This window comes from Saccopteryx leptura, chromosome 2, assembly GCF_036850995.1.
Source record: "Saccopteryx leptura isolate mSacLep1 chromosome 2, mSacLep1_pri_phased_curated, whole genome shotgun sequence".
Lineage (NCBI taxonomy): Eukaryota > Metazoa > Chordata > Mammalia > Chiroptera > Emballonuridae > Saccopteryx > Saccopteryx leptura.
Window position 1 is genome coordinate 309,721,587 of NC_089504.1, and position 24,666 is coordinate 309,746,252.

The 24,666-nt window shown below is 39.1% G+C and overlaps 1 protein-coding gene across 2 annotated transcripts in view; it reads left to right on the top strand.

Annotated features, from left to right (window-relative positions):
* The window catches only part of EXOC4 (exocyst complex component 4), a 701,469-nt gene that overhangs the window by 79,657 nt on the left and 597,146 nt on the right, over nt 1-24,666 (top strand). For both annotated transcript variants that reach the window (XM_066362739.1, XM_066362740.1), the window contains exons 5-6: nt 2,884-2,993; nt 17,905-18,148. In XM_066362739.1, the coding sequence (XP_066218836.1) occupies nt 2,884-2,993; nt 17,905-18,148 (354 nt within the window). The remainder of the gene's footprint in view (nt 1-2,883; nt 2,994-17,904; nt 18,149-24,666) is intronic.

The following is a 24,666-nucleotide window of genomic DNA, read 5'->3' on the forward strand; positions in this document are numbered from 1 at the left end:
GGTAGTAGGAGTTATTTTCTTGGAATAGTTTAATTTGCTTTATAGTTTTCCTGTCCATCACCACATGTTTTTTTATAGCAAGTCACAGTCAATCACAGTGTACAATTAGTAATTTGGGGGGATGATCTTATGTCCATCGCTGTCTTTTTCAACTCTCAGCTATGAATGATTCAGAATGGATTTAAAATAAAAAATTGTAATCATATGTATTTAAAAATAAAAATAACTCCTATCAATATATATATATTTTTAAATTTTTATTTTTATTATGAGGGAGACAGGGAGGCAGACAGAGAGACTCCCACATGCGCCCCGGCTGGGATCCACCCAGCATGTCCACTAGGGGGTGATGTTCTGCCCATCTGAGGCTGCTGCTCTGTTGCTCAGCAACTGAGCTACTATATTTCAGTACCTGAGGTGAGGCCATGGAAGCATCCTCAGTGCCTAGGGCCAAATTGCTCAAACCATTTGAGCCATGGCTGCAGGAGGGAAGGGGAGAGAAAAAGAGAAGGGGAAGGGATGGAGAAGCAGATGGGTGCTTCTCCTGTGTGCCCTGACCAGGAATTGAACCCAGGACTTCCACACACTGAGCCGACACTCTACTACTGAGCCAATTGGCCAGGACATTGGTTTTTTTTTCTTTTTTCAAAATAGGCAGTTTAGATCATTGTTATTGATTAGAAACTTGAACAATCCCATTTTGATTTATTTTTTTTTTGTTATTTTCAAAAGTAACTCCTCTGAGAGATGGAAAAGCCTTTAAGGTACTGATTGACTAATACTTTCTGAACATTATCTCTGGTGTATGGTGAGAACAGGCTTTTTCCATTGTCCAAAGTGGAAACTGAGGTACATGCTATTTAAGTGTGGTGTTCTGTAAGGCACCACCTTTCTACTGAGCTTGTTTGTAGTAACTGTAGGAGTGGGCATGTCCCCTCTCACTTGAACTCTTGAGATTAAGTTCTTTCATAAAAGAACAAGAGAAAAACTAAAAGTCATTTGTAGAATGACTGGCCTTTGGGTTAGTATTCACAAAGGAGAAAATTGAAATCGAAGGGAAAAATTTTAGACGGAGAGATGAGTCTATGAAAATATTTTGCTGTAAATTGACATTCTAAAAGTTTATTGATGGAGTTTGAGGGCCCTTCTGGCTCTGATAATAGTCAGCAGGTTATTTTTATTTCACAGTGAAAATGGCAAGCTATTTATCCCCCTATATTTAGCTTAAAAATAATTTTAGCTTAAAACTGAGAAAATAATGATAGGTTTTGATCTAACGTGAATCATGCACATCTGTGTTTATAGAAGTGTGTGTTGTACTCACATATATATGCATATCACTGCACACAGGTATGTACTAACTTACTGCTTCCTTTGTAGGTTTGGCAGACTGTATTTCAGCTGTATACCTGAACTTCTCTGCTAATGCATACTCTCATTTATAAGTGCTCCAAAAATAACTCCCCTACTTTTGTTATGGAAATATTTATAAAATGTATTATATATTTGTGGGGAGGTCTAGAGACCTGGTTTCCCAGTTGTAAGAGAAAGAGGATGAGGTAGTGCAGAAGAGAAATGAGAAGACAATAGTAGTCAATATGTAAGATAAATGGGGTGAATGTATGATCCAATGAACTTGTCTGCTATCAATCTGATTAGACAAACTGTTGCAATAAACTTGTGGATTTGAGAGCTCTGTTGGAGTTTAAGGCAGTTTAGGCAAATGGGAAGTTATGGCTTTATGTTGGAGGAAACGAGTTATTGGAACGATATCAGTTCAGTTCTTGGTAAATGAATGCTGTTTCTGTTACTTTTATATCTTCTATTTCCCTTTGAGGTTTCATATTTAGTCTGCAAGTGATTCCAACAATTGGAAATGTGCCATTTGGAGAAAGTCTTCCTGCAGATGTGGTCACACCCCTGCTCCCCTCTGCCTGCCCTCCCTTTATGACTGACAGTGAGAATCGTTCCCATAGGTAGCAACTGTTCTAGGTGATATATCAATATATTGGGACTGAAAGGGATGCTGAGAACTGTCTGTGGCTCTGACCTCTATACCCTTGAGACTCGACATAGAGAAGCTTTTCTGTTATAGTTGCAGTGTGATTAGATGGTTATGTTTCTGAAAGGTAGGACACGTGTTATTTGTCTTGGCATTGATGAGATTCTTGCACTTAGCGGATGCCTCTAAAAGGGAATTAACTTGAAAATTTAATTTTTTTTAATAGTCTTTGTGTCATTTAAATTTAATCCGTCTATTTTGGAGACTCTAAAGTTAATCATTAAGATGAGGGGCTAGGCCTTTTTGGAAATATAATCAAATACTGAATTAAACTGTTTGAATTCCATAAGTCATCTTTTATTGTAGTGATTCTCAACTTGATGAAATTTACAAACCTCTTTTAAAGAAAACTAAATGTAGTGAACTCTGAGAATATGTCAAAGAACTTTAGCTTGAAAAATACAAATTAAACCAGGTTTAACTAGTTAAACCTTCATTCAGTTATCATGGTATGGTGTCATTTACTCATTCTTTGCTGATCAATTAATTTAATAACAAAACAAATGTGAGTGATGACATTGTGTGGCGTAATTTGGTTCTAAGTTGCCATGCAGGTGACCCAGAACATACTTACATCAGTTTTTTTAAACTTTTCATTGAATGAAATGACAATAAACATTTAAATACTTGGAGCCCTTAGAATACATTATTACACTCCTGACTGTGACAATTATTTACTTCACTGGAAATGTATTTGGGAGATATTTGAAGCCACAGTGTCAAGAGGACTCAGGACAGAAAGAAAGTGGTTAGGATCAGGTGTGTCATGGGACTCAGCTTGTTCTGGAGAAAGTGGTAATGACTGCTCCTTTTCCCTGCAGCTCCCTGGTGAAAGACGCTTCTCCCGGTCCTCTGATCGATGTTACAAACCTTCCCACACCTCGAAAATTCCTTGATACCTCTCAGTATTCAACTTCTGGGAGCTCAAGTGGTAAGTATTTCGTCCTACAGCCACTAAACTTCTCGGTATATTGCAGCTTCTCAGCAAAGACCCTGAGGTCTGTGGGGTCAGGCAGTCCCGAGGTTACTGCCTTGGGGCCCGTGACTAGCCCTTTGCCTTCCTCGAAGGGAACAGATGTAAGACGATGGATTGCGCCTATTGCACTTACCACTGTTGAAAACTGGTGCTGAAGCTGGCCTCCCTGCTGAGCCCAGCTGTGAATGTATTTTATTTGACCGGCACTGTTGGTTTTTCTGTAGTTGAATTTGAATGTTTTTGATGGAGAGTGTTATCCTTTTTGCTGTGATCTCCAATACTCCTGTTAGCTTTGACCCAGCTGCTTCATGGGTTAAATTCCCTGTGGGGTCCTGGAGGGCTTTTGAATGTGACCTCTGTTCTGTATCATGACTCCTGTATCTTCCACAGGCCTCTTCACTTCATATGTGTGCCTGCATGCATGTGCACTCTCACATTCATACAAACACTGCACAGTGTCCTTTGATGAGGACATATCCTGAAACTAATCACATTTCTACTTGGGTGAAATAAGAGCCATCTTGCACCACGGTTATAGTTGGTGGACGGAGGGTGTACTTTGCATCTGGAAGCAAAGATTTAGGCCCTGGCTGGTTGGCTCAGTGGTAGAGCGTTGGCCTGGCGTGCAGAAGTCCTGGGTTTGATTCCCGGCCAGGGCACACAGGAGAAGCGCCCATCTGCTTCTCCACCCCTCCCCCTCTCCTTCCTCTCTGTCTCTCTCTTCCCCTCCCGCAGCGAGGCTCCATTGGAGCAAAGATGGCCCGGGTGCTGGGGATGGCTCCTTGGCCTCTGCCCCAGGCGCTAGAGTGGCTCTGGTTGCGACAGAGCCATGCCCCAGAGGGGCAGAGCATCGCCCCCTGGTGGGCAGAGCGTTGCCCCCTGGTGGGCGTGCCGGGTGGACCCCGGTCAGGCGCATGCAGGAGTCTGTCTGACTGTCTCTCCCGTTTCCAGCTTCAGAAAAATACAAAAAAAAAAAAAAAAGATTTAGGGGGATTGTGGTATGGCTCAGACCTCACCACCTGAGAAGTCAGCTTGGCTGGGCCCCGAGCTTCTGGCCTCTGGGAACAGCTACCCTGCTACAGTCACTTCAGGCTGGGGACAGGGGGCCTCAGTATCTTCTTTGGGCAGCCCTGCAGTACCTTTCTTTGACAGCCGCCTTCTGCACCTTTTAAAGAAGTAGTAATGTCAATGATCATTGTCTTTCCAGATCCAAATTAGTTCTTATAATTCTAACTGTTATAGTTCTGTAGTCCTATAGAGCTTGAAATAATGAAAAGGTAGCAAAAAATTATTTGGATTCAATCAATACATTCTGTGTAATTAATTGAAAGTGCTTTTTTTTTAATGGAGAGCTTAACAATATATTGCTTTTGCTAGGCCATATTGAATTACCTTTTAAACCATCATTTAATTAAATTTAGGGTTATTTAGGCTTGGAATCTCAAAGTTTATTGCTTTTACTCTAGGAATTATTTTATAATAGATTTTTCTGTTTGTCTGCTTAGTTGCTGATAGGACGCCAAACACTGGTTTTTATTACGATACTTGACAAAGGTTTTATTGAAGTCTCTTCCTGGTGTTCAAGGGTTTTGTTTTCTCCCTCTTTCTGATATAGTGTTGCTAGTTTTTGAGTTTTGACAGTGCTTAGGACTGCTGCAGGGTGTGGAATTACTGAAACAAATTATATTTATACATTAGATTTGTATTTGCCTCTAATTTTTGTAGAAATTACTAGTTGTTATGTCTTTATGTTTTATAGCGTAAATTGGCATTGCTTACTTAACTAGGTTATGTCAATGTATGTAAATGCCACTGACTCAATAGCCAAGTGAAATAACAATTTAATTGTTTATGAAGAAATGATAGGGCAGCTGTTTTGCAAATGAAAAGTGCTGTATAAATACCAGATAAGCTGAAAAATGCCAATTATGGAAAATTTCAGTAGAAACTAATTTTTTCAACATTTTTTATTTTTAATAAGACAGTTCTTACTCTTTGATGGGCACTTTTTCTGTCAAGCCCTGTTGGCATTTATCACTTGGTGGAGATCATGTTGATGCTGACTTTGGCAATCTCTCCTTTAATTATCAGGAATGACTGTCCAGGAACCGCCCATCCTAGTTCAGCAGAGCCTGGACCATTGTGCAGACTGCTTGTAGGAACATGTACAAACCTTAATTTCTAGAAGGTCTCATTTTCTTGACTTTTTTGAAGACTTGATCTCACGATTTTTCTGTGGGTGACTGGAAAAGAAGGTAGTTAAATTATTATTGATTAAAATCCATAATAGCAGTAGTTAAGATGTGGTTAGTGCCTTCTGTCTGTGAAACAATGTATTAAGTGCTTTCATGAATGACCTCATTTAGTTCATCAACAGTCTTTCAAGATAGTTATTGTAGCAGGTCTTCAAAGAATGTTGCTTTGTTTTATAACATTGATGAGACTTGTAAGAACTTGACTCTTGTTTATATCAGTTAACCTACAGTAAAATTATACGTTGTTTCACTTGAAGTCTAGGCACCTACCAAAAATGTTAAGTGTGAGGTCTTACTATACAATTAGTCTCATTTTACAGATGAGAACACTGAGGCTTAGGGAGGGTCAATAATTGGTTGACGCTGATTCAGCCAACAAAAGGTTGAGCTGGGGTTTCAGATTAGGAGCTGGGTTCCAGCGCTCAGGTTTTTTTCCTACAGATAAGCTGATCATGCTCCATGTATTACTTTTCTATTGCTGCCACAACTTACCACGACATATATTTACCACTATGTAGTTTTGTAGGTTAGACGTTCGATATGGGTATCATTGGGCTGAAATGAAGGCGTGGGCAGGGCTGTCTTCCTCCTGGAGATTCTATGGGAGAATTAACTTCCTTGCCTTCTCTTGCTTTCCTTTCCCTTGTGATCACCTTCTCTGTATTCAAAACCAGATGTTGGGTCACACCCTTTTCCTGTTATATTTCTCTGACCCACTCTTCTGTCTCTATCTTCCCATTTTTTAAGGACTCATGTGCTTTGATTGATTCCCACCCGGATATTTCAAGATACTCCCCCAGTCTCCAGGTCCTTAACCTTAATATTATCTGCAGTTTCTTTTGCCATGTAAGGTAACATTCCCAGATTCTGGGGATTAGGACCATGGATATCTTTGTGGGACCATTATTCTGCTTGTCTCACTCTGTGCTGCCTATTTTCTGACTTCAGTTATGTTTAGGAGCCAATGTGTAAAAGTTTTGACTTTTTTGAAGCTATGTGTGAAGACTTTTTAAGTCATTGCAGTTCTGGTCTTTAGGACTATTTTAATCTGGGTCACATTATTAAAGGCAATTGTATAAATAAGAGAGATGTAAATTATGTAGAGAACTGCATAAAATGTTTCTAAGTACACATAAAAGTGTGAGGCTTATGAAATATAAGAAAGGGCAGTTTTCTTATTTCCAATAATGAACAGTAAGCCCTAAGAGTCTATTTGTGAAGTGCTCTGTGGGTCAACCTAGAAAGTAATGTCATTTTCAGCTGGGAATTTAACATAGGCTCTTCAAGCTTCCCTCTCATATTGTGAGACAGTAGAATTGAGGGTGTAATCCATTAGAACTGACATTTTTATGGACAGAGTACCAATAGGGAATCCCTGGGTAGAACAGGTCTTCCATTGGGGTGCCATAAATTAAGGTTGGAGGTGATTCCTGAGAACTTTCAGATCATTATTAATTAAATGAGAATTTTGATTACTTGTGAATGAGTCATTTTTCCAATGTCTTATTTAGAGGCAGAGCTGTGTGTAACTTTTCTGTGAACGATTTTCTGTTGTGGTTTACATGTTATAATTTGCAAGATATGTTACATCATTCAACTGATGTGACAATCCTATGAGGTAGTTAGGGTAGGTACTATTGTCATATTATTATGATTATTTATATCTATCATATTTAAGTTATTTATCAAATAGTTGGGTTATCATAAAAGTTATATAGGATTATATATGTGTACTCATCATCTAATTAAAAGATAAAGAATTTAATTATAAAATTAAATTGCAAAATGTAAAATCAAGGTACAGATTGGCAGAAATGGCATAATAAATAACTGGGCAAATGATGGACAATTCTCAGAAAAGTCCATTGACATGGAAAGATTGGCATCTATCTGACAAAGTATCCACAATACATAAAGAACCCCTGTAAATGAATGAAACAAGCTAATAGAAAAATAGGCAAAAATATGAACAGGTAGTTCACATAAGAGGACACTTATGCTAGTAAACTGAATGAAAAACTGTTTATATGCTCTAGTTAATCAGGTATTTAAAATACTCATTTTATAAATATGGAAACTAAATCCAGAGGGATTGAGTGATTGGTCCAGGTTCAATCAAGATGGTAGTTGTTGGGGAATGGCCTCATGCTGTTCCCACTTGAAAGGTGTTGGGATGCATTTTGCAAGTCTTTTTTCTATTATTTTCATCAGTCACACAGTATTTTGTAATGTACAGGGTAACTAATGACTTAGATGTAATAATTCAACTGTAACTTGGGTAGAAGGATAAGAGAAGCATGGAGAAAAGCCAATAATTGAAGGAAAATGCTGTTTTAAGCTTTTGGGTTCTCAGTGTGTCCTTTCCTTTGGCCCACCGCCTTTGGAACACTTTGGGCAATTACTCCCCGAGTGCGTAGGCATTTCATTGTGGCTTCTCTGTTCATTTTATTCATGCTCCTGCTGGGATGGCTGTGATTGCAACTATAATGAAGCTGGACTTACCACTTCTTTCCGTTTTGGTACCAGCAGAGGTTAAGCAGTAAAAACTACAAAAAGCACAAATTAAACGATTTTTTTCTTTGGCTGCTGTTTTCTCTGTATGCATTTTATTTCATAAATTCTTGTTCTGAGACTTACTATTTATTTTAAGAATTTTGGGTCTGATGTCTAAAATGTTCTCTCCATTTGAGTTTGAAGCTACAAATTTCAACATTAAAGAAGACTTGTAAGAACTTGACTCTTGTTTATATCAGTTAACCTACAGTAAGATTATACGTTGTTTCACTTGAAGTCCAGGCACCTACCAAAAACGTTAAGTGTGAGGTCGTACTATACAATTAGTCTCATTTTACAGATGAGAATGCTGAGGCTTAGGGAGGGTCAATAATTGATGAAGTTTCTGCTCTTGGAACTCACATGTCTAGAATAATCAAGTGCTGATTTTCCAAAATATTAGGACTCTTCTGAGTCACTTCTGCCCTCAGGTCAGGGCCTCCCCAGGCATTTTAAATCAGCTGTTCCTAAAGTATCTTTCACTTGCTCTTACAAAATATCTTTGTTGATTTCTGTGATTGATTATAAAAACAATTGAGGAATAAATACAAGGCAGGCAGAAGAGAATTAATAGTTCAAATATTTCTAAGTATAAAAATGCAAGGCTAGGGATTATTTTTAATTATTTGAAGCATATTTATTATAAATATGGATGATAAAATAAAATGTTATTCATTTATCAGAGATCAGTATAACCACCATAGCATGTACTTCCCACTGGATTAATAAATCTTAATACTTTTTCATCTTTACTGCAGATTCTCTTTTTTTTTAAAAGAAAATATTATAGGTGCAAGCAAAGTGCCCATGATTTCATGAACTCTTTCTCAGTTCCTTTCCTCTCTCTTTTAACCCAGATGCAACTGCTATTTGGAAATTATTCTTTTATCTTTTTCCTGTGTGCCTTCATACTTTTACTATGAGCATAAATGTGTATGTGTACTATGTCATGCATTTGTAAGTATAGCAACAGTATAGTTTATGTACTTATATATGTGTGTATTGATAGATGAACAATATATGTTATATGTTTGTGGATATATATTTATATACAGAGTATCACTTTTGAATATTTAAGGCTTAAGTAAATTTTATAGCTAAATTTGCTTTTTTGTTTAAAATTGTGTAATTTTCTTATAATTATATAATATAACCTGTATCATTCTACTACCTGAATTTCTCATTCAACCATATATTTTGAATTTTCTCATGTGACAATGTAGATTAGTTTTTAAATGTTTAACTACTGTTATAGTATTTTATTATAAAATATATCATATTCATTTCCCTGCAGATAAGGTATAAGTTGTTTCTAGTCTTTCATTTGTTAGGAACCTATAGCAATGGGTCTTCTTGTATACGTTTCTGTGGGACAGAGTTGTCCAACCAGTGATTTCTTGGGAATAGGTTATAGGTAGATCTGAGGTACTGCCCCCTCATTAAGCTCTGTGGGGGCGGTTGGGTCTTGGGGCAGTCAGAATTCCTAGAGAAGTCCTCTTTAGCCACATGAAGCCACCTCCATTTATCCTAGTTGTGCTGTATAAGTACTATTATTTTCCATATGTACCACGGTGACCATATGAATATATGGAGAGAGAGAAAGAGTGAGCACAATGTTTGGCATTTTAAACTTTTTTGTCAAATGGCTTTTTTTGTGTGTGTGACAGAGACAGAGAGAGTCAGAGAGAGGGACAGATAGGGACAGACAGACAGGAAGGGAGAGAGGTGAGAAACATCAATTCTTCATTGCGGTTCCTTAGTTGTCCATTGATTGATTTCTCATATGTGCCATGACCGGGTCAGTCTCTTGTCAAATGGCTTTTAAAAGTCACTGGACCAATGTTGCTTCCGTTGGGCTGTGCATGGGCTTTGTTTCTGTACTCCTTGCCCTTAAAGTTGGCTTTATTAGACTTTAAGTTTTGCAAATTGACTTTTACAAGTCTGATAGGTTTTGTGTTTTTATTTTGTTTGATTTTATTTAGCTTAAGTTATGTTAGTTTGTATTTCTCTGGTCTAATGGTGTTGAGAATCTTTTCTTCTCTATTGAACATTTGGGTCTGTTTTGTGAATTGTTTATTGTTTGCCCAGTATTTATTATTTTATTAGACCACTTATTTCCTTGTAATATGTAAGAAAGTTAAGTAGATGCAGATCATTTTTCCGTTCTATTTCCACCTTTGAAAATGCATTTAGCCCCCGTTTTTTCTTTAAGCTTTTATTCTCAGATTTCTCTCCTTTTATTGGTATTCTTTAATTCCTATCTGTTGTTTTGATAACAAAAATACACTTACTGTATTTTCCTCCTCTTCTCTCTTCTGCCAATTTTTTTCTTCTGCCAATTTTTAATTGCGTTATTTTTACCTTTTCACAATGTACTACTTTTTTTATAGTTGTCTTTCATCCACACTCCCATTTTTATTTTTGTCTTAAATCTCCCTTTAGATATTTTAAATGCTCATTTGTCATTTTTGCTGAAATTTTCTCAGTTGTCTCTTGGTTGGAGGAAGTCCATCATTTAAAAGATTCTTCATGAAGGATTCGTGCCTGCAGAATTCCTTCCATTGAAAAATACTTTAAAAAATCCCCCCCTACAGCGTTAGTGCTTAAAGGGAGGCTTGATTGAATATGAATTGCTTGGTTTTTACTTTTACTTCTTGAATTTTTTTTGCGAATTGCTATATTATTGTCTTCCTTCATGTGTTTGGTGAAAATTCTGATGCAAATCTAATTTTTTTCCCTTATAAATTGTTTGATCTTGTATGTAGGTCTTGAGGACTTTTAAACTTAGAAATTGAATAGTTGTAGTCTTGGCGTTGATATTTTGGGGTTAGTTTTCCCTGATACCAAGTGGTTTCTTAAATTTTGTAGATTAAGATGTTTTTGGTAACTTTTCTTGGTTTATAATTTGAAGTATTAGTTCTGTTCTAGTGTTTGTTTTGCATCAAATTTGTTATTTTTCCCCCTTTGCCTATCTTCCATTTCTACTACTTTCTCTTTGATTTCCTTTTTTCTTTCTTTCTTCATATCTCCTTTTATTCTCTTATTTTGGTTATGTACATTTCCTTAATACCCTTTATAAAATATTCATTTGAAATTATTCTCCTGTGAGTATTTTATAATTTATCCTGCACGTATAATTTTGTCTTTTTCTTTTCGATCTTTTCTGAGTTTAGTTTTCTCTTCATATCTTTATTTGTCCATGTTTGTCCTTAGTTTTGGGGTTTTTTTTTTGACTCAGGGTGGCTTTGCCTATCCTCTAATTCTAGGTTGATCACCTTAATTTCATCTGGAGTGTTGCCATCTGGTTTTCTTATACTTCGTAGTTGTTTTATTATAGGGACTTTTCCTCTCTTGATGTGTGTTGGATTTCCTACTATTTTTTGATATACCTCTACATGAATCTTTTTTTTCTGTTCATTTTTTGTGGTATTGGGGTGTTTTATAGAAATCCTAGCTCATTGGCTCCCTCTTCTGTCAGTATAGCAAAATCAGATACTTAAGTGGAATTTTTTTGTTGTTTCTGAAGATGGGAGAAAGCTGTTTGTTCACAGTATTTTGATTCTCTTGTCCTGTAGGGCCCTGAATTTTTCATGCTCTGATCTGCATGGATACCTTTTAGTATTCTGACACTTAGGTTGGGCTTCGTCTGTCTACTGATGGCTTTCGATCAATTTTTGGTTCATCACTAACTCTTCTTGTCTCTTCCTCACAGTTTTCAGTCTAACTTTGCTTGCGACGAAGCCTGTGAGGTGAGGAAGGATGGTGAGGAAGGGGTTTGAGACAGCACTGTTTGGTCAGGTGGTTCTTTTCTTTTTATTTACAGTTGTTTTGAGTTGGGGACAATTTCTGTCTTCACGTGATCCTGAGGGCATGATTTTTATGACTTTCGTTCTTTTTGTTGCGCTATGTTGTTTGGGAAGAAATATTGAGAGATGGGAACCTATGCAGCCACAGTTGTCTTCAGCACCCTGAGAGTTCCTAAAGCTAGAAGATTTTAAATAACTTCTTTTTTATTTGGGGGGGGGGGTATTTTTGTGCTTTGATGTCTCATTGCATTTCATGTACATGTTTCTGCAGGTAATATTATCCCTACTTTACTGATGAAGAAATGGGGGTCCAGCAAGATTTTAATGACTTGAGAGATCAGAAAACTAGAAAGGGGTAGAGATGACAACTAAATCTAAAATGTATGATGCTAGGCTTTTGTTCTTTCTCCTACATCATACCATCTTCCTGGGCAATTGAACTTACAAAAAATGACTGCAGTCTAATCCATTTTATGAATATTAATATGAACTATCAATTTATTCATCTTTTCCTTGTCTGTTCTTTTATCCTATATCCCTCTTACATTTTTAGTACCTTTCTCCATTAGTTGCTCTTTGACCTTCAGGGGTACATCCTCCTTGTTCTGAATGGGATAATGCACATTAAGCTTTGTCCCAAGGGAAATGAATTCAACTGATAGTTGTTTTTCTTTTTATCCTTACAGAACCTTCCACACCACCTCCCCAAGGCAAACAAAATGTCATTTCCCCTTAGTGGACTTTTACTTATGGGAGGAGCAGGGCACATTCACTGTCCTTCCAAAACTCATTGCCTCATGGGCTTCAGCTCCACCTCCGAATTGAAACCATTCCTTGGCCCAGGCTCTACAACTCTCTGCTCATGCAAATGGTAGCCCCAGGTGGCTCTTAGCAATAGCTTTAGGCCCTCTCCTTTCAGGAGTGTGGGATGTTATATTTTCTGTAGTTTTCTTTAAAGTAATTTAATCTGCACCCTAGGGGTGCTTAGTTAACATTTCTGAAGTACCTTAATCAGGAATCCACACTCCAGGGTAGTTAGTTAACATTTGAAAGACCCTAATCAAGATTCTATATACTCCAGAGGCAACCAGTATATCAGATACTGCTCTCTAAGTCTGTACCAGTGGGCGCATTAATTAGAATAAAAGATGTTAGAAGTAATTTTTCATGGTGAAATGAATGGTATTTAAGATAAGAGTTGACCAAGTGACTCCACTGGGATGAAAATGGAGGATCAGGGCTTGGCGAGGCCAGCGGCATACCAGTCTAGGGCTAGAGCTTGCTTGGGTCCTGTGCGTACAGTCCTTGGAGAATTCTGTGCACTCACCTGGAGCATGGAGCTGGAGCACATATCTCTATAACCTTGCATGGGCCAAATTCCATCTGCTCTGCCTGCTTCTCCACCCAGAGCTCACTGGACACACACTCTGACTCTCCACACCCCATGTTGGCTGTTCTTGTCTCTGGAGAGATTACTTACTCTCACTTTTGAGCCAGACTATCGTTTTTAATTTAACTTATATTTTATGTATAATAGTGTTATTTTTAGTAGATTGGTTATCTGAAGGATGAATTTGCAGTGACAGTTTGATCAGAAGCACAAGAATTATTTTTAAGTGGTGTAACTTTCTTATTGTTTTCTGCTTGAGAATATGGTCAGGTGTCTGAGGCCAGGCTCCCTTCTGCAGGGCAGCATGGTGCAGTGGTCAAATTAGGCTTGGTAATTTTTTTTTAAGAAGTGAGGAGGCAGTTAGACTCCCTCATGCACCCGACCCAGATCCACCCAGCATGTCCACCAAGGGGCCATGCTCTGCCCACCTGGAGCATTGCTCTGCTGCAACCAGAGCCGTTCTAGCACCTGAGGTGGAGGCCATGGAGCTGTCCTCAGCACCCAGGCCAACTTTGCTCCAATGGATCCTTGGCTACAGGAGGGGAAGAGAGAAATAGAGAGGAAGGAGAGAGGAAAGGGTGGAGAAGCAGATAGATGCTTCTGTGTAACCTGAGGTTTCTTTTTATATTGAATTCTATTCAGTTGTGGCAGACAGTTCTCTTATATTGGGATAATATTTTTGAATACACATAAATTATGTAGGTCAAAAACACATGTTATATAATTTAGGTATTGTGCATAACGTAAGGAATGACATTTCTGGGAATTTCTATAATCAACATTACCACAATCTCTTAAACCTTAATTAGTATGTGTAAATATAAATGACAAATGAATATAGCATATCCAATAAAAAAATTAGTGCTTTACCAGGCCCCTCAATCTTCTGCAATTTGATGGCGTATGTGTATAGTTATGGCATATGTTACCAATCTTTTTTCCCCAAATATACTATGAAAAGGAAGCAGCCCTGGACTGGTTTAGATTGCTTTCTGTACTCACTAGGAAACACGTTGTTTTCTTTTATAAAATATTTAGCCGTAGCCCTGGCTGGTGGCTCAGTGGATAGAGCGTCAACCCATTGTATGGACATCCCAAGTTCAGTACACTGTCAGGGCACACAAGAGAAGTGACCATCTACTTTCCACCCCTCCCTCTCTTCCATCTCTCTTCCTCTTCCCCTTCCAGAGCCAGTGGCTCAGTTGATTTAAGCATTGGTTCTGGGCACTGAGGATTGCTTGGTTGGTCCCAGTCCGTCAGCATCAGGTACTAAAAATAGCTTGACTGATTCAAGCATCAGTCCCAGACGGAGGTTGCTGGGTGGATCCCAGTCCAGGCACATGTGAGAGTCTGCCTCACTATCTCCCCTCCTCTCACTTAAAAAAAATCCACTGCATAAATTGGATTATTCACTTTGTTTATCCATTTTTATGTGAGCTATCCATAATATAGGTATACATAATCAGCTATGTGCCTAGTAATCAGAGATGTGTAGATTTAAACTGTAGTTATTAGAGTCATGAAATTGTAGACCTCAAAAGAACCTTGGATATCATCTAGTTAATCATTTCATAAATCCCAAAGTGTTAAACCTCCTTTAGGCTCCCATGACTAACCTCAACCACTGACATAATTTTACACCCACTTAAATGTAGATGTGTAGGTATATATGCAGGTTTGTCTGTCTGTCTAATAAGAGACAATTGGGGCCAGGAGGATTTTAGTAGAAATACTTGGTTAAAGAGCATGAACTTCTTTTAATATTTAGCACAGTTCTATCTGTGAAAGTCTTCAAAACCAGGTTCAAGAATCCTCACTGAAGATACTCAAAGCAAACATATCAAAGATAAGAAATTGGGAAAGGGAGTAAAGTATTTCTGTTTGTTAAAGTGTTCTAAAACCCACATATTGAGTACCTATTATAGCAATACAGAAACAAGGGGGTGAGTTGGAGTTTAGTAATTTGGAACTATGTACATACTTTCTTCTAATTGTGGTGTGAGGCCTTACTAAATCCCTACTCAATTATTTTTGCACAAGGCTTCTTTTCCATAAAACACCAGTAATTCTGTCTGACCTCACAGATAGAATTTTTGTGACTATTAGACTAGTCTTCGCAGTTGATTGTATTACTCTTTTAAATTACCTTTTAATTTTCAGCTGATGTAAGTGAAATAGATAATGTAAATTAATTAATATTGGATCTGTGCAGTGTTTATCCTCTAGGAGATGTCAGAAGACAAACAGATAGATAAGGATCTAAACAAATGTGCTGTTTCGGGCTGTGGCATTTTATTATGCACACCTTGCTTATTTGTTATTTTTTTTTTAAATAGGCTATCTATCATAATAGTGTGCATATAAATAGCCATATGCAGCATAATCTAGGGATTTATTGATTTAAGCTACGTTTATCTCATCACTCGTCACTCCTGTGGCAGGTGTCTGTCATTTCTCAGGTGGCCCTTTGCATGGTCCTCTTTTGTGAAGATCATTCTGCCCCAGCTGGAATTCCTGTTCTTTTCCTCCTGCCTGTCTGCTGTTCTTGTCCTTTTATTTTCCCCCACTAGCAAGTTGAATTTACACAGCCTCTTGGCTGCTAAGTTCTTCTCTTGCTGTTGGGGTTGGTCTTAGGGATGGAGGAATTTTTTGACCTGTGGTGTCTAATTCTTTATGGATAAAACAAAACAAAAGCCAGCAACTACAATGTGTATTCTTGAAATGTCACTTTTGGACATAGCAATGACAGTTTTGATCTGCCATTAGAACTGTCATGTGATTTTTTTTTAGAGGCTTAAGGCTTCTTGGTTCTATTTCCAGTTTGTCAAGTATTAAAGAATTTTAATTTAAATACCATATCATCAAATGCCCTCTGCACTGTGAAGAAAGCCATGTGAATTTGCTAATTCTCTATGTGCTTTTTTGTCCTCATGGGGTTCAGAGTCTGGTGACTCTAAGTAAACAACACTATTGTGGATAAATATGCAGAAAAGGCTGACCTGTGGTGGCGCAGTGGATAAAGCGTCGACCTGGAAATGCTGAGGTCACCGGTTCGAAACCCTGGGCTTGCCTGGTCAAGGCACATATAGGAGTTGATGCTTCCAGCTCCTCCCCACCTTCTCTCTCTCTCTGTCTCTCTCTCTCCTCTCTAAAATGAATAAAAAAAATTAAAAAAAATATGCAGAAAAAATACCTTTGGTTCCTATTTAAGTGCACTTTCTGAGTTGGGGGCAGAAACGGGATGGAGGAGAATAGCCTACATGTCGTCTGAAGTGGAGGTTTTAGAAGACTTGTGCAGTGGTTATAAGGACTTACTCCATGTACGGGGCGTTTTCAGCCTTCCCTAAATAAATAGATTTCAGTGCATTGCAGAGGCGCTAAACAACCTGGAGTGGACTTGTGGTATAGCTGAGCTTGAATCTATTAAAGAAGAATGTATACATTCTTCCACAATATCACACATTTTTGGAATGTTGCAGTTTTAAGGAGGTGAAGAGAGGGGCGGTTGGGGAAAACTTGAACTACTTAGGGTCCATATTTAAGCTTGTACTCACCTTTGCTTTGTGTAAAGAAAAATATGGAATTTTTATATCTAGGAAATACTCTTCATTACTCTTTTTCTCAAAGTTCTGTCTCATTGTACTATGTATGGTTTTTCCTTTATTTTTCTTCATATCTTTTATCATCTGTTAAATTTTGTCTTTTTTTTTTCTTTTCTTTTTTTTTTTTTTTTCTTCCATTTTTCTGAAGCTGGAAACAGGGAGAGACAGTCAGACAGACTCCCGCATGCGCCCGACCGGGATCCACCTGGCACGCCCACCAGGGGCGATGCTCTGCCCACCAGGGGGCGATGCTCTGCCCATCCTGGGCGTCGCCATGTTGCGACCAGAGCCACTCTAGCGCCTGAGGCAGAGGCCACAGAGCCATCCCCAGCGCCCGGGCCATCTTTGCTCCAGTGGAGCCTTGGCTGCGGGAGGGGAAGAGAGAGACAGAGAGGAAAGTGCGGCGGAGGGGTGGAGAAGCAAATGGGCGCTTCTCCTGTGTGCCCTGTAAATTTTGTCTTATATATCTCTTCTGCATGTATTTGTAAATGTCTGTATTAAACTATTTATTTCTTCTAATAAATAGGAGTTTGAGACTACATTCTGTCTCTCTAGAATTCTCATGTCAGGCCCTGGCCAGTTGGCTCAGTGGTAGAGCATCAGCCCAGTGTATGGATGTCCCAGGTTTGATTCAGGGCACATAAGAGAAGCAACCATCTGCTTCTCTAACCTTCCTTCTCCCCTTCTTTCTCTCTCTCTCCTCCCCTCCTGCAACCATGGCTTGATTGGCTCTAGTGAGTTGGCCCTGGGCACTGAGGATGGCTCTGGGGCCTTGGCCTCAGGCACTAAAAATAGCTTGGTTGCCGAGCAATGGAGCAACACCCCAATTTGGCAGAGCATCACTCCATAAAGGGCTTGCTGGGTGGATCCCAGTAGGGGTGCATGCAAGTGTCTGTCTCTTTATCTCTCCTGCTCTCACTTGATTAAAAAAAAAAACTCATGCCAAGTATAGCATTTTGTATACAGTGGATGCTTAGTGTCATGAAGTCACTGCCTCATTCTGGACGTGGTAGTTTATGGAAACTTCTCATAGAGATTTGCTTGCATGTTTTTAATTGTTTCTATTTCTTAAAACTCACGAATGGGTATGGTTTGAAGACTGTACTGTTATTTTATGTTTCTTAGATAGTTACTCTGAAAATATAATTATGAATATAATCAAAAAATATTCTCTTTAAGGGCGTGATCAAAGCAATGTGTCATTTATTTGGCTTTCTGTTGTTTGAAATTTGTAATGGAATTGGTGTCTCTCTTTCACAGTGAGGGAGATCAGCCTGCAGGACATCAAGGAAGATCTGGAGTTGGACCCAGAGGAGAACAGCACCCTCTTCATGGGCATCCTCATCAAGGGGCTGGCCAAGCTGAAGAAGATCCCAGAGACAGTGAAGGCAATCAAAGAGCGCTTGGAGCAGGAGCTCAAACAGATTGTGAAGCGGTCTACAACCCAGGTGGCAGACAGCAGCTACCAGAGGGGGGAAAACCTCACTGCGGAGAACCAACCAAGGTAGATGGGGGCATATTTTGTGTTTTTAATCACTGTTATACCCTTTTAGGGTGCAAAGTAAGCAATTAACTTCTTTTGATGTTATATTTTGAACCTGGGTTATTATAGTTCATACAAACTCAGATTGGTGAAAACAGCTTGAGTAGGTATAATTCAGCTTTTTTTTTTATCACTATGTGTAGGCAATATTACTTATTTATTTTTAATTTATTATTTTTTTAAATTAAATTTATTGTGGTGACTTGACATAGTTGTGGAGTTTCAAAGTGTTTTCCCCGTACTCGAAGATGAAGCAATGATGGACTGTTTACTTAGTATTGAGCAGAATTCAAGGCATTTTGTGTGCATTGTCTCACTTCAGTTTCATTATAATTTTATGAGCTACTTACTTGTCCCTGGTCTTCCATTTAGCAAAACTGGGGCTGAGAGATTAAGTGAGTAAGTCGAGGTCACAGAACAAGTGGCTGATCTTGGGAGTTGAAATCAAGTCCATGGTCTTTTGTTTCCCGTTTTCTCCTTTAATATGTGGTGATATTTGTCATTAGGCAAATCAGCCTCAGGTATTACTGTATCTCTTTAAAACACCTTTATCATTCTTGTTTTATAAGGGCAAAACTGAAATTGTACTCTGACCCAAACTCTGTCTTACACTGACTGGGGGTTATGTCTGCGAGACCGAGTTTAGGGTATCATGGACTAATGTCATCTGGCAGTGGGACAAGATATTGGGGGGGGGGGGGCTTTCGTAGAAAGTCCAGAATCATTCTGCACAGTTCTCTGTTCTCTCTGCTTCTGTCCCCGGCTCTCCCCATATACCAACACACTCACACGGCAGGAATTTGGCATGGGGGCCAGGGAGAGGAAAGGCCATTGGAAACTAGAATTTCATCTGTGAACAGTGGGCACAGTAGAGCGTGTCTTCTCAGTGCAGATAATATGACTTCCTGGGAGGGGCTAGACAGTGTGCAGAAGGCATCATAATCTTGTTGATATGTTGATAAAGAAATTCTGTTCGTTAGGGCTTTAAAAAAATGTTTTAAGGAAGATCAATTTAAGGAGAAATAATAATAGCTTACTTAGTATAAGATTCCCCAGACTGACTTTAAAGTTTTTGGAAAAATAGTGTATCTTATTTTCATGTTCATATTGTTTTGTGTATCCAAATAAACATTAATTTTAATTATACTGTAAAGCTTCAAAAATTAATTCCCTCGTAAACTTCATTTGAAAGTGCAGTTGTTGAAGAAACCATCTTTGACCCCTCTTCTGCCACAGAATATTTGAAAGCATATTTTGTGTGAGCCCGGGGTTTGGAGTCCAGCATACTTGACTCTGAATACTGGCTCCTTCGTCTGAGGACAGTGTTAGCTGTTTTACCAGGTTTCTGGTGTTAGATGAGGCTATATGGTTAGAGCTTAGTAGGGTAGCGCCAGTAGGTACTATTACATGCCTGTGTGTGTGTGACTACACACGTTTATTTATTCCTGTTCCTTTCCTCCACTTCCTTATTCTTTGACCACTCACAGTGTGATCCAGACAAGCCAGGGAATGGCTCTAAATTGAACTTTTCTTCTTTGTCTGGTGCTTGGATTTCCTTGAAGACCTTTTGCCTCCTTACTAATGAACTCTCCAGGATTCTGGTTTGCTGTTTGCCCTGTTGCCGCAAGTCCCTGGATGAACACACTGAACTTTCCTAGGGAAATAACATGACTATAGTATATATTGGAAAGCAAACGAAAGGGCACGGATCAATAACTTTTCTGCAGATCTCATTACAGTACCCTTAAAAGCGATGTGTCTTTCAAAGGATTTTGACCCTTTCCTCTTCTGTTCACTAAGCCCCTTCCAGAATTCACTAGTGGTGATTGCAGCATTAGAAACGGAAATTCAGCATACTGCCCTCGGAGATAATAAAGGTTTCTCTATGAGGAATGAGTCAGCAAGAGGGCTTCTTTATTCTCTAAGCTTTGGTTTTTGTCAACATTTTAAAGGCTTTTGTGGGCAGGATATATTGGACACAAGCAAGGGAACCGAGCAAGGGAACAAACAATCTATCTGGGACATGATCTAAGGTACAAATCTGATATTTTGTGCTCAAATTCTTTGAGATAAAATAGTACAGAGAAAGCAGATACTCAGGGTGAACCTGTTAAAAGTTTTTTTTTTAATTAAGGTGACATTGGTTAATAAAATTATGTAGATTTCATGTATACAATTTTATAATAAGTCCTCTGTATTTTTCAATGTGTGTTTATCATCCAAAGTCAAATCTCCTTCCTTCGCCATACGTTTGACCCTGTTTATCCTTAACAACACCCCCCTCCAACCCCTATCTCCTTTCCTTCTGGTAGTGAACCACTTTTTGAAGATCAAAGATTAAATTCTTAGGGATTCTAAATGACTGATAATGTCGAACTTGTCTGTGGCGACTGTGTGCTATCGAATGCTTCATGACGTCTCAAGAATTAATTACCTTGGAAACCATTGAAAAGTGACGATTTGCATTGTTGCTTCTAGAGGGTTAGAATTTGAGAAGGAAGGGATATTGTCAGCTTATCCCTTGAAGCTTGCGTGGTACTTTGTGTTCATCAAACTTTACTGGGAGCTATAAGTGGCATTTATTTTAGAGAGAAGTCAAGTCACAACACTTCACAATTCTTATGCTAAAGCTGTAAGAATCTGTCTTTCTTGTAGAAAGTTGGAGCATAGCCAGTGAGAACCATGATTCTTCCTTTCCCAACATGCATCTTCTCTCACTCACCCCTCCTCTAATGAAAAAACCTATTCCAGATCATTAGCATATAAATGCTACTCGGAGGCAAGATACCATTTCTGTAACTTTTTCTAAAATTTCATTGTTCAGCCTCATCTTATTAAATATATCCTCATTTTGATGCATTGCAGGCTTGTTTTCGTTTGTCTTTATGTGTAAAGAGAATTAATGTTGCATGCTCTTTTGCTTGGAAAGTTGCAGGAACCAAGCTAGACTTCTGTCTCATTTTCACTTCCTACAGAGTCAGGATATTTTTACAGCCTATTCTAAGTAATCACTTTGGTGTCCCCCCACCCCTACTTCTTATTTTACTTTTGACCCCCAAGCTATCTAAACTAAAATGTCCCAAACTATCTGTTGTCTATTTACAGGAGAAGTATTTGTCACTCACAACAGATCTAGTGTTTATAAACCGCTGCTGATTTTTTTTTTTTCATTTTTCCAAAGCTGGAAACGAGGAGGCAGTCAAACAGACTCCTGCATGCGCCCGACCAGGATCCACCTGGCATGCCCACCAGGGGGCGATGCTCTGCCCCTCTGGGGCGTCGCTCTGTTGCATCCAGAGCCATTCTAGCGCCTGAGGCAGAGGCCACAGAGCCATCCTCAGCGCCCGGGCCATCTTTGCTCCAATGGAGCCTTGGCTGCGGGAGGGGAAGAGATAGACAGAGAGGAAGGAGAGGGGGAGGGGTGGAGAAGCAGATGGGCGCTTCTCCTGTGTGCCCTGGCCGGGAATCGAACCTGCGTCTCCTGCATGCCAGGCCGACGCTCTGTTGCCTGGCGTTTTTAAGGAAAAATAGTCAACTACTGTTATTGCCAACTTTATAAATATTAGGGGGACGTGTGCTTTGTCAATTTTCCAGAACCAACTGCCACCCATCATGTCCTCAGAAAGGCAGACCCTGTCTTCAATTTCAGATCTTCAACTTTGGCTGCCTAATCATAGATTCCTCCCCAAAATCCAGCTCAGGAACATTTTCATATTTTGATTTTAAAGAAGTTGGGAGAAATTCTCCAATATCTAACAAATAAGAAAAGCATGAAGAAAAGATAGAAGAAATAAAATCTCCCCCAAGGTGCGATATCTTTTCAAGTATTTGAAAGAGAAAAGAATCTGAGAAAAGAATGATTGGCATGAATGAGGCAACTATACTATTTCTTTGAAAATGGTCCTGTTTGGCCCTGGCTGCATAGCTTAGTTGGTTAGAGTGTCGTCCTGATAAGACGAGGTTGAGGGTTCGATCCCTGTTCAGGGCACATACAAGAATCCACCAATGAGTACATAAATAATTGGAATAGCAAATCAGTGTTTTTTTTCTCTCTCTCTCTCTTTCTCCCCCTCCCTCTCTCTTTTGCTCTCTCTCTCTCTCTCTCTAAAGAAAAAAAATTAATTAAAAAAAAGAAAGAAAATGAATTTGTTTAAACATTAAGAAACAAAATTCATTGCAGGGCGAGGTTCTGCAGGGCTGTTCTACTTTGGTAAAACTGTCAGTCTTAAAGAGAGCAGAGTGGATTGAATGAGTTGGAGCCATGACTGCTAGAGAGATCATTTTCCTGTTCAGGAGGAAACCATTTTGCAATGTCCCTTATCTCTCTTATGAATGGAAGAAGATTAAGTGTCTGATAAAAAAAAAAAAAAGCAGAGAACATCGCGTGTTCTGCACTTACTGTCATATTGAAGAAAGGCTTGTGGAAAGCACAGGAAGGAAATATACTTGAAGCCAAAAGTTGTTGTGTTTGGAGAGTAAGGTTGTATGTTTTATTTTCTGTTGTATTTTGCAGCTGTTAAATTATAGTGGGAAAGAACTATATTAATTAAGAATTCAAAGTATTACTCAGGTTATTTTAATCAGAAGAAATCATTAAAAATGAAAATGGGGTGTCAGTATGGAAAAATGTAATACCTGTTTGCAGACCAACTGGATCATGTCCATTAGATTACTTTTTTTCACATATGTGTGTGCCTGCATGTGTGTGATTCTATTCTGACGGCTCCCAGAATGGAAGCCCCTAGAGGAGAGAGAGCTAGTTTGCTTTGTTCAGCACCGTACCTCCAGAATCTGGCCCAGTGCCCACCTGACCCATAATAAACATCTATTAAATGAAAGAATGAATTTCCCATATATTAAATATCTGCCTGTCATGGACCTAAAATTGGATCAAACATCATGTCTCTGTCCTTATTGAGTTTAAAGTCTGGAGGGGAAGAAAGGCATTAATCAGAGAACCCTGAGATAAGTATATTATTACAAATTTTGTTACGTGCTAAAAACAAAGCATGTTGTGAGAGCATATAGGCATGGGGACCTGAGCTACTCTGGGTAGGTGGTGTTTTGGTTTTTGGGTTTTTAAATAATATACTAAGATAGCTTTTATAGTTGTTTTATACTAGCTGTCATTATTGAGCTCCATTTATTTGATAGTACTTACCAATGAACTAGCCAGCTTTCTAGTATGTCTGTCCTTTTTTTTTTTTTTTTTTTTTTTGTATTTTTCCGAAGTTAGAAGCGAGAGGCAGTCACACAGACTCCCACATGCGCCCAACAGGATTCACCCGGCATGTGCACCAGGGGGTGATGCTCTGCCCATCTGGGGCTTTGCTCTGCTGCGACCGGAGCCATTCTGGTGCCTGAGGTGGAGGCCATGGAGCCGTCCTCAGTGCCCGGGCCAACTTTACTCCAATGGAACCTTGGTTGCCAGAGGGGAAGAGAGAGTCAGAGAGGAAGGAGAGGGGGAAGGGTGGAGAAGCAGATGGGCATTTCTCCTGTGTGCCCTGACCGGGAATCAAACTCAGGACTTCCACATACCAGGCCAACGCTCTACTGCTGAGCCAACCAGCCAGGGCCTGTCTGTCTTTTTATTGATTTTCAGGCTCTCTTTATATAGTAAGACAATTAGTTCTTAGGTATTTATATTGCAGTTTCCCCCACTATCTTTTTGACTTTATGAAGTCTGATCATTAGACATTTGTAGTAATTTTTATGAAGCTATATTTATAAGTGTTTTCTTTTATAGCTTCTGGGTTTTGTGTCCAGTTTAGGACTTTCTGACTCTTAGATTAATGATAAAAATTTCCCAAACTTTCTTCTAGTACAGAGGTTCTCAACCTGTGGGTCGCGACCCCGGCGGGGGTCGAACGACCAAAACACAGGGGTCGCCTAAAGCCAGAATCCAACACTAAGAATGAGAGCATACTGTTGTGATAGGGGAGTCTTACACAGTGGTCTTATCTATGAGAAAGTCTACAGACACAGGTGCCAACATTAATTTTGTAGCACAGTAGAGTGTTTATGAAAAGAGAAATAAATATTTCTCATGATTCCTTTAGATGTGTGGCTAGAGTCAGGCATGTGTTTATCATATCTGTAGCCTTTCCTTTCATCTTTTTTTTTCTCTCTTAGTTACTCTTCTGTTAGGTATCTGAAATGTAGGAATCTGTGGAATCGGTCGTTATATTTTACAAAGAGTCATAGAAGAGCAGCTCTGACGCAGGGTCAGGCATGTGTCGTTGTGGCTTCTGGTCGCCATCCGCAGGCTCTGCACGTAGCCCCTGGACCTGCCTGGAATCGGGAAGGGCCACCCTGTGATTCAGAGGCTAGTTAAGTCGAATCAGACAAGCGGGAAGTAAGTAAATTTGACTTCAGTGATGATGATTCCATTTGGTTAAATCTTTGGTTTTAATTACATGTATCAGTGAGAACACGCTTTAAATACACCCAGCTGTTAAACACTGAAGCGTATGGATGGG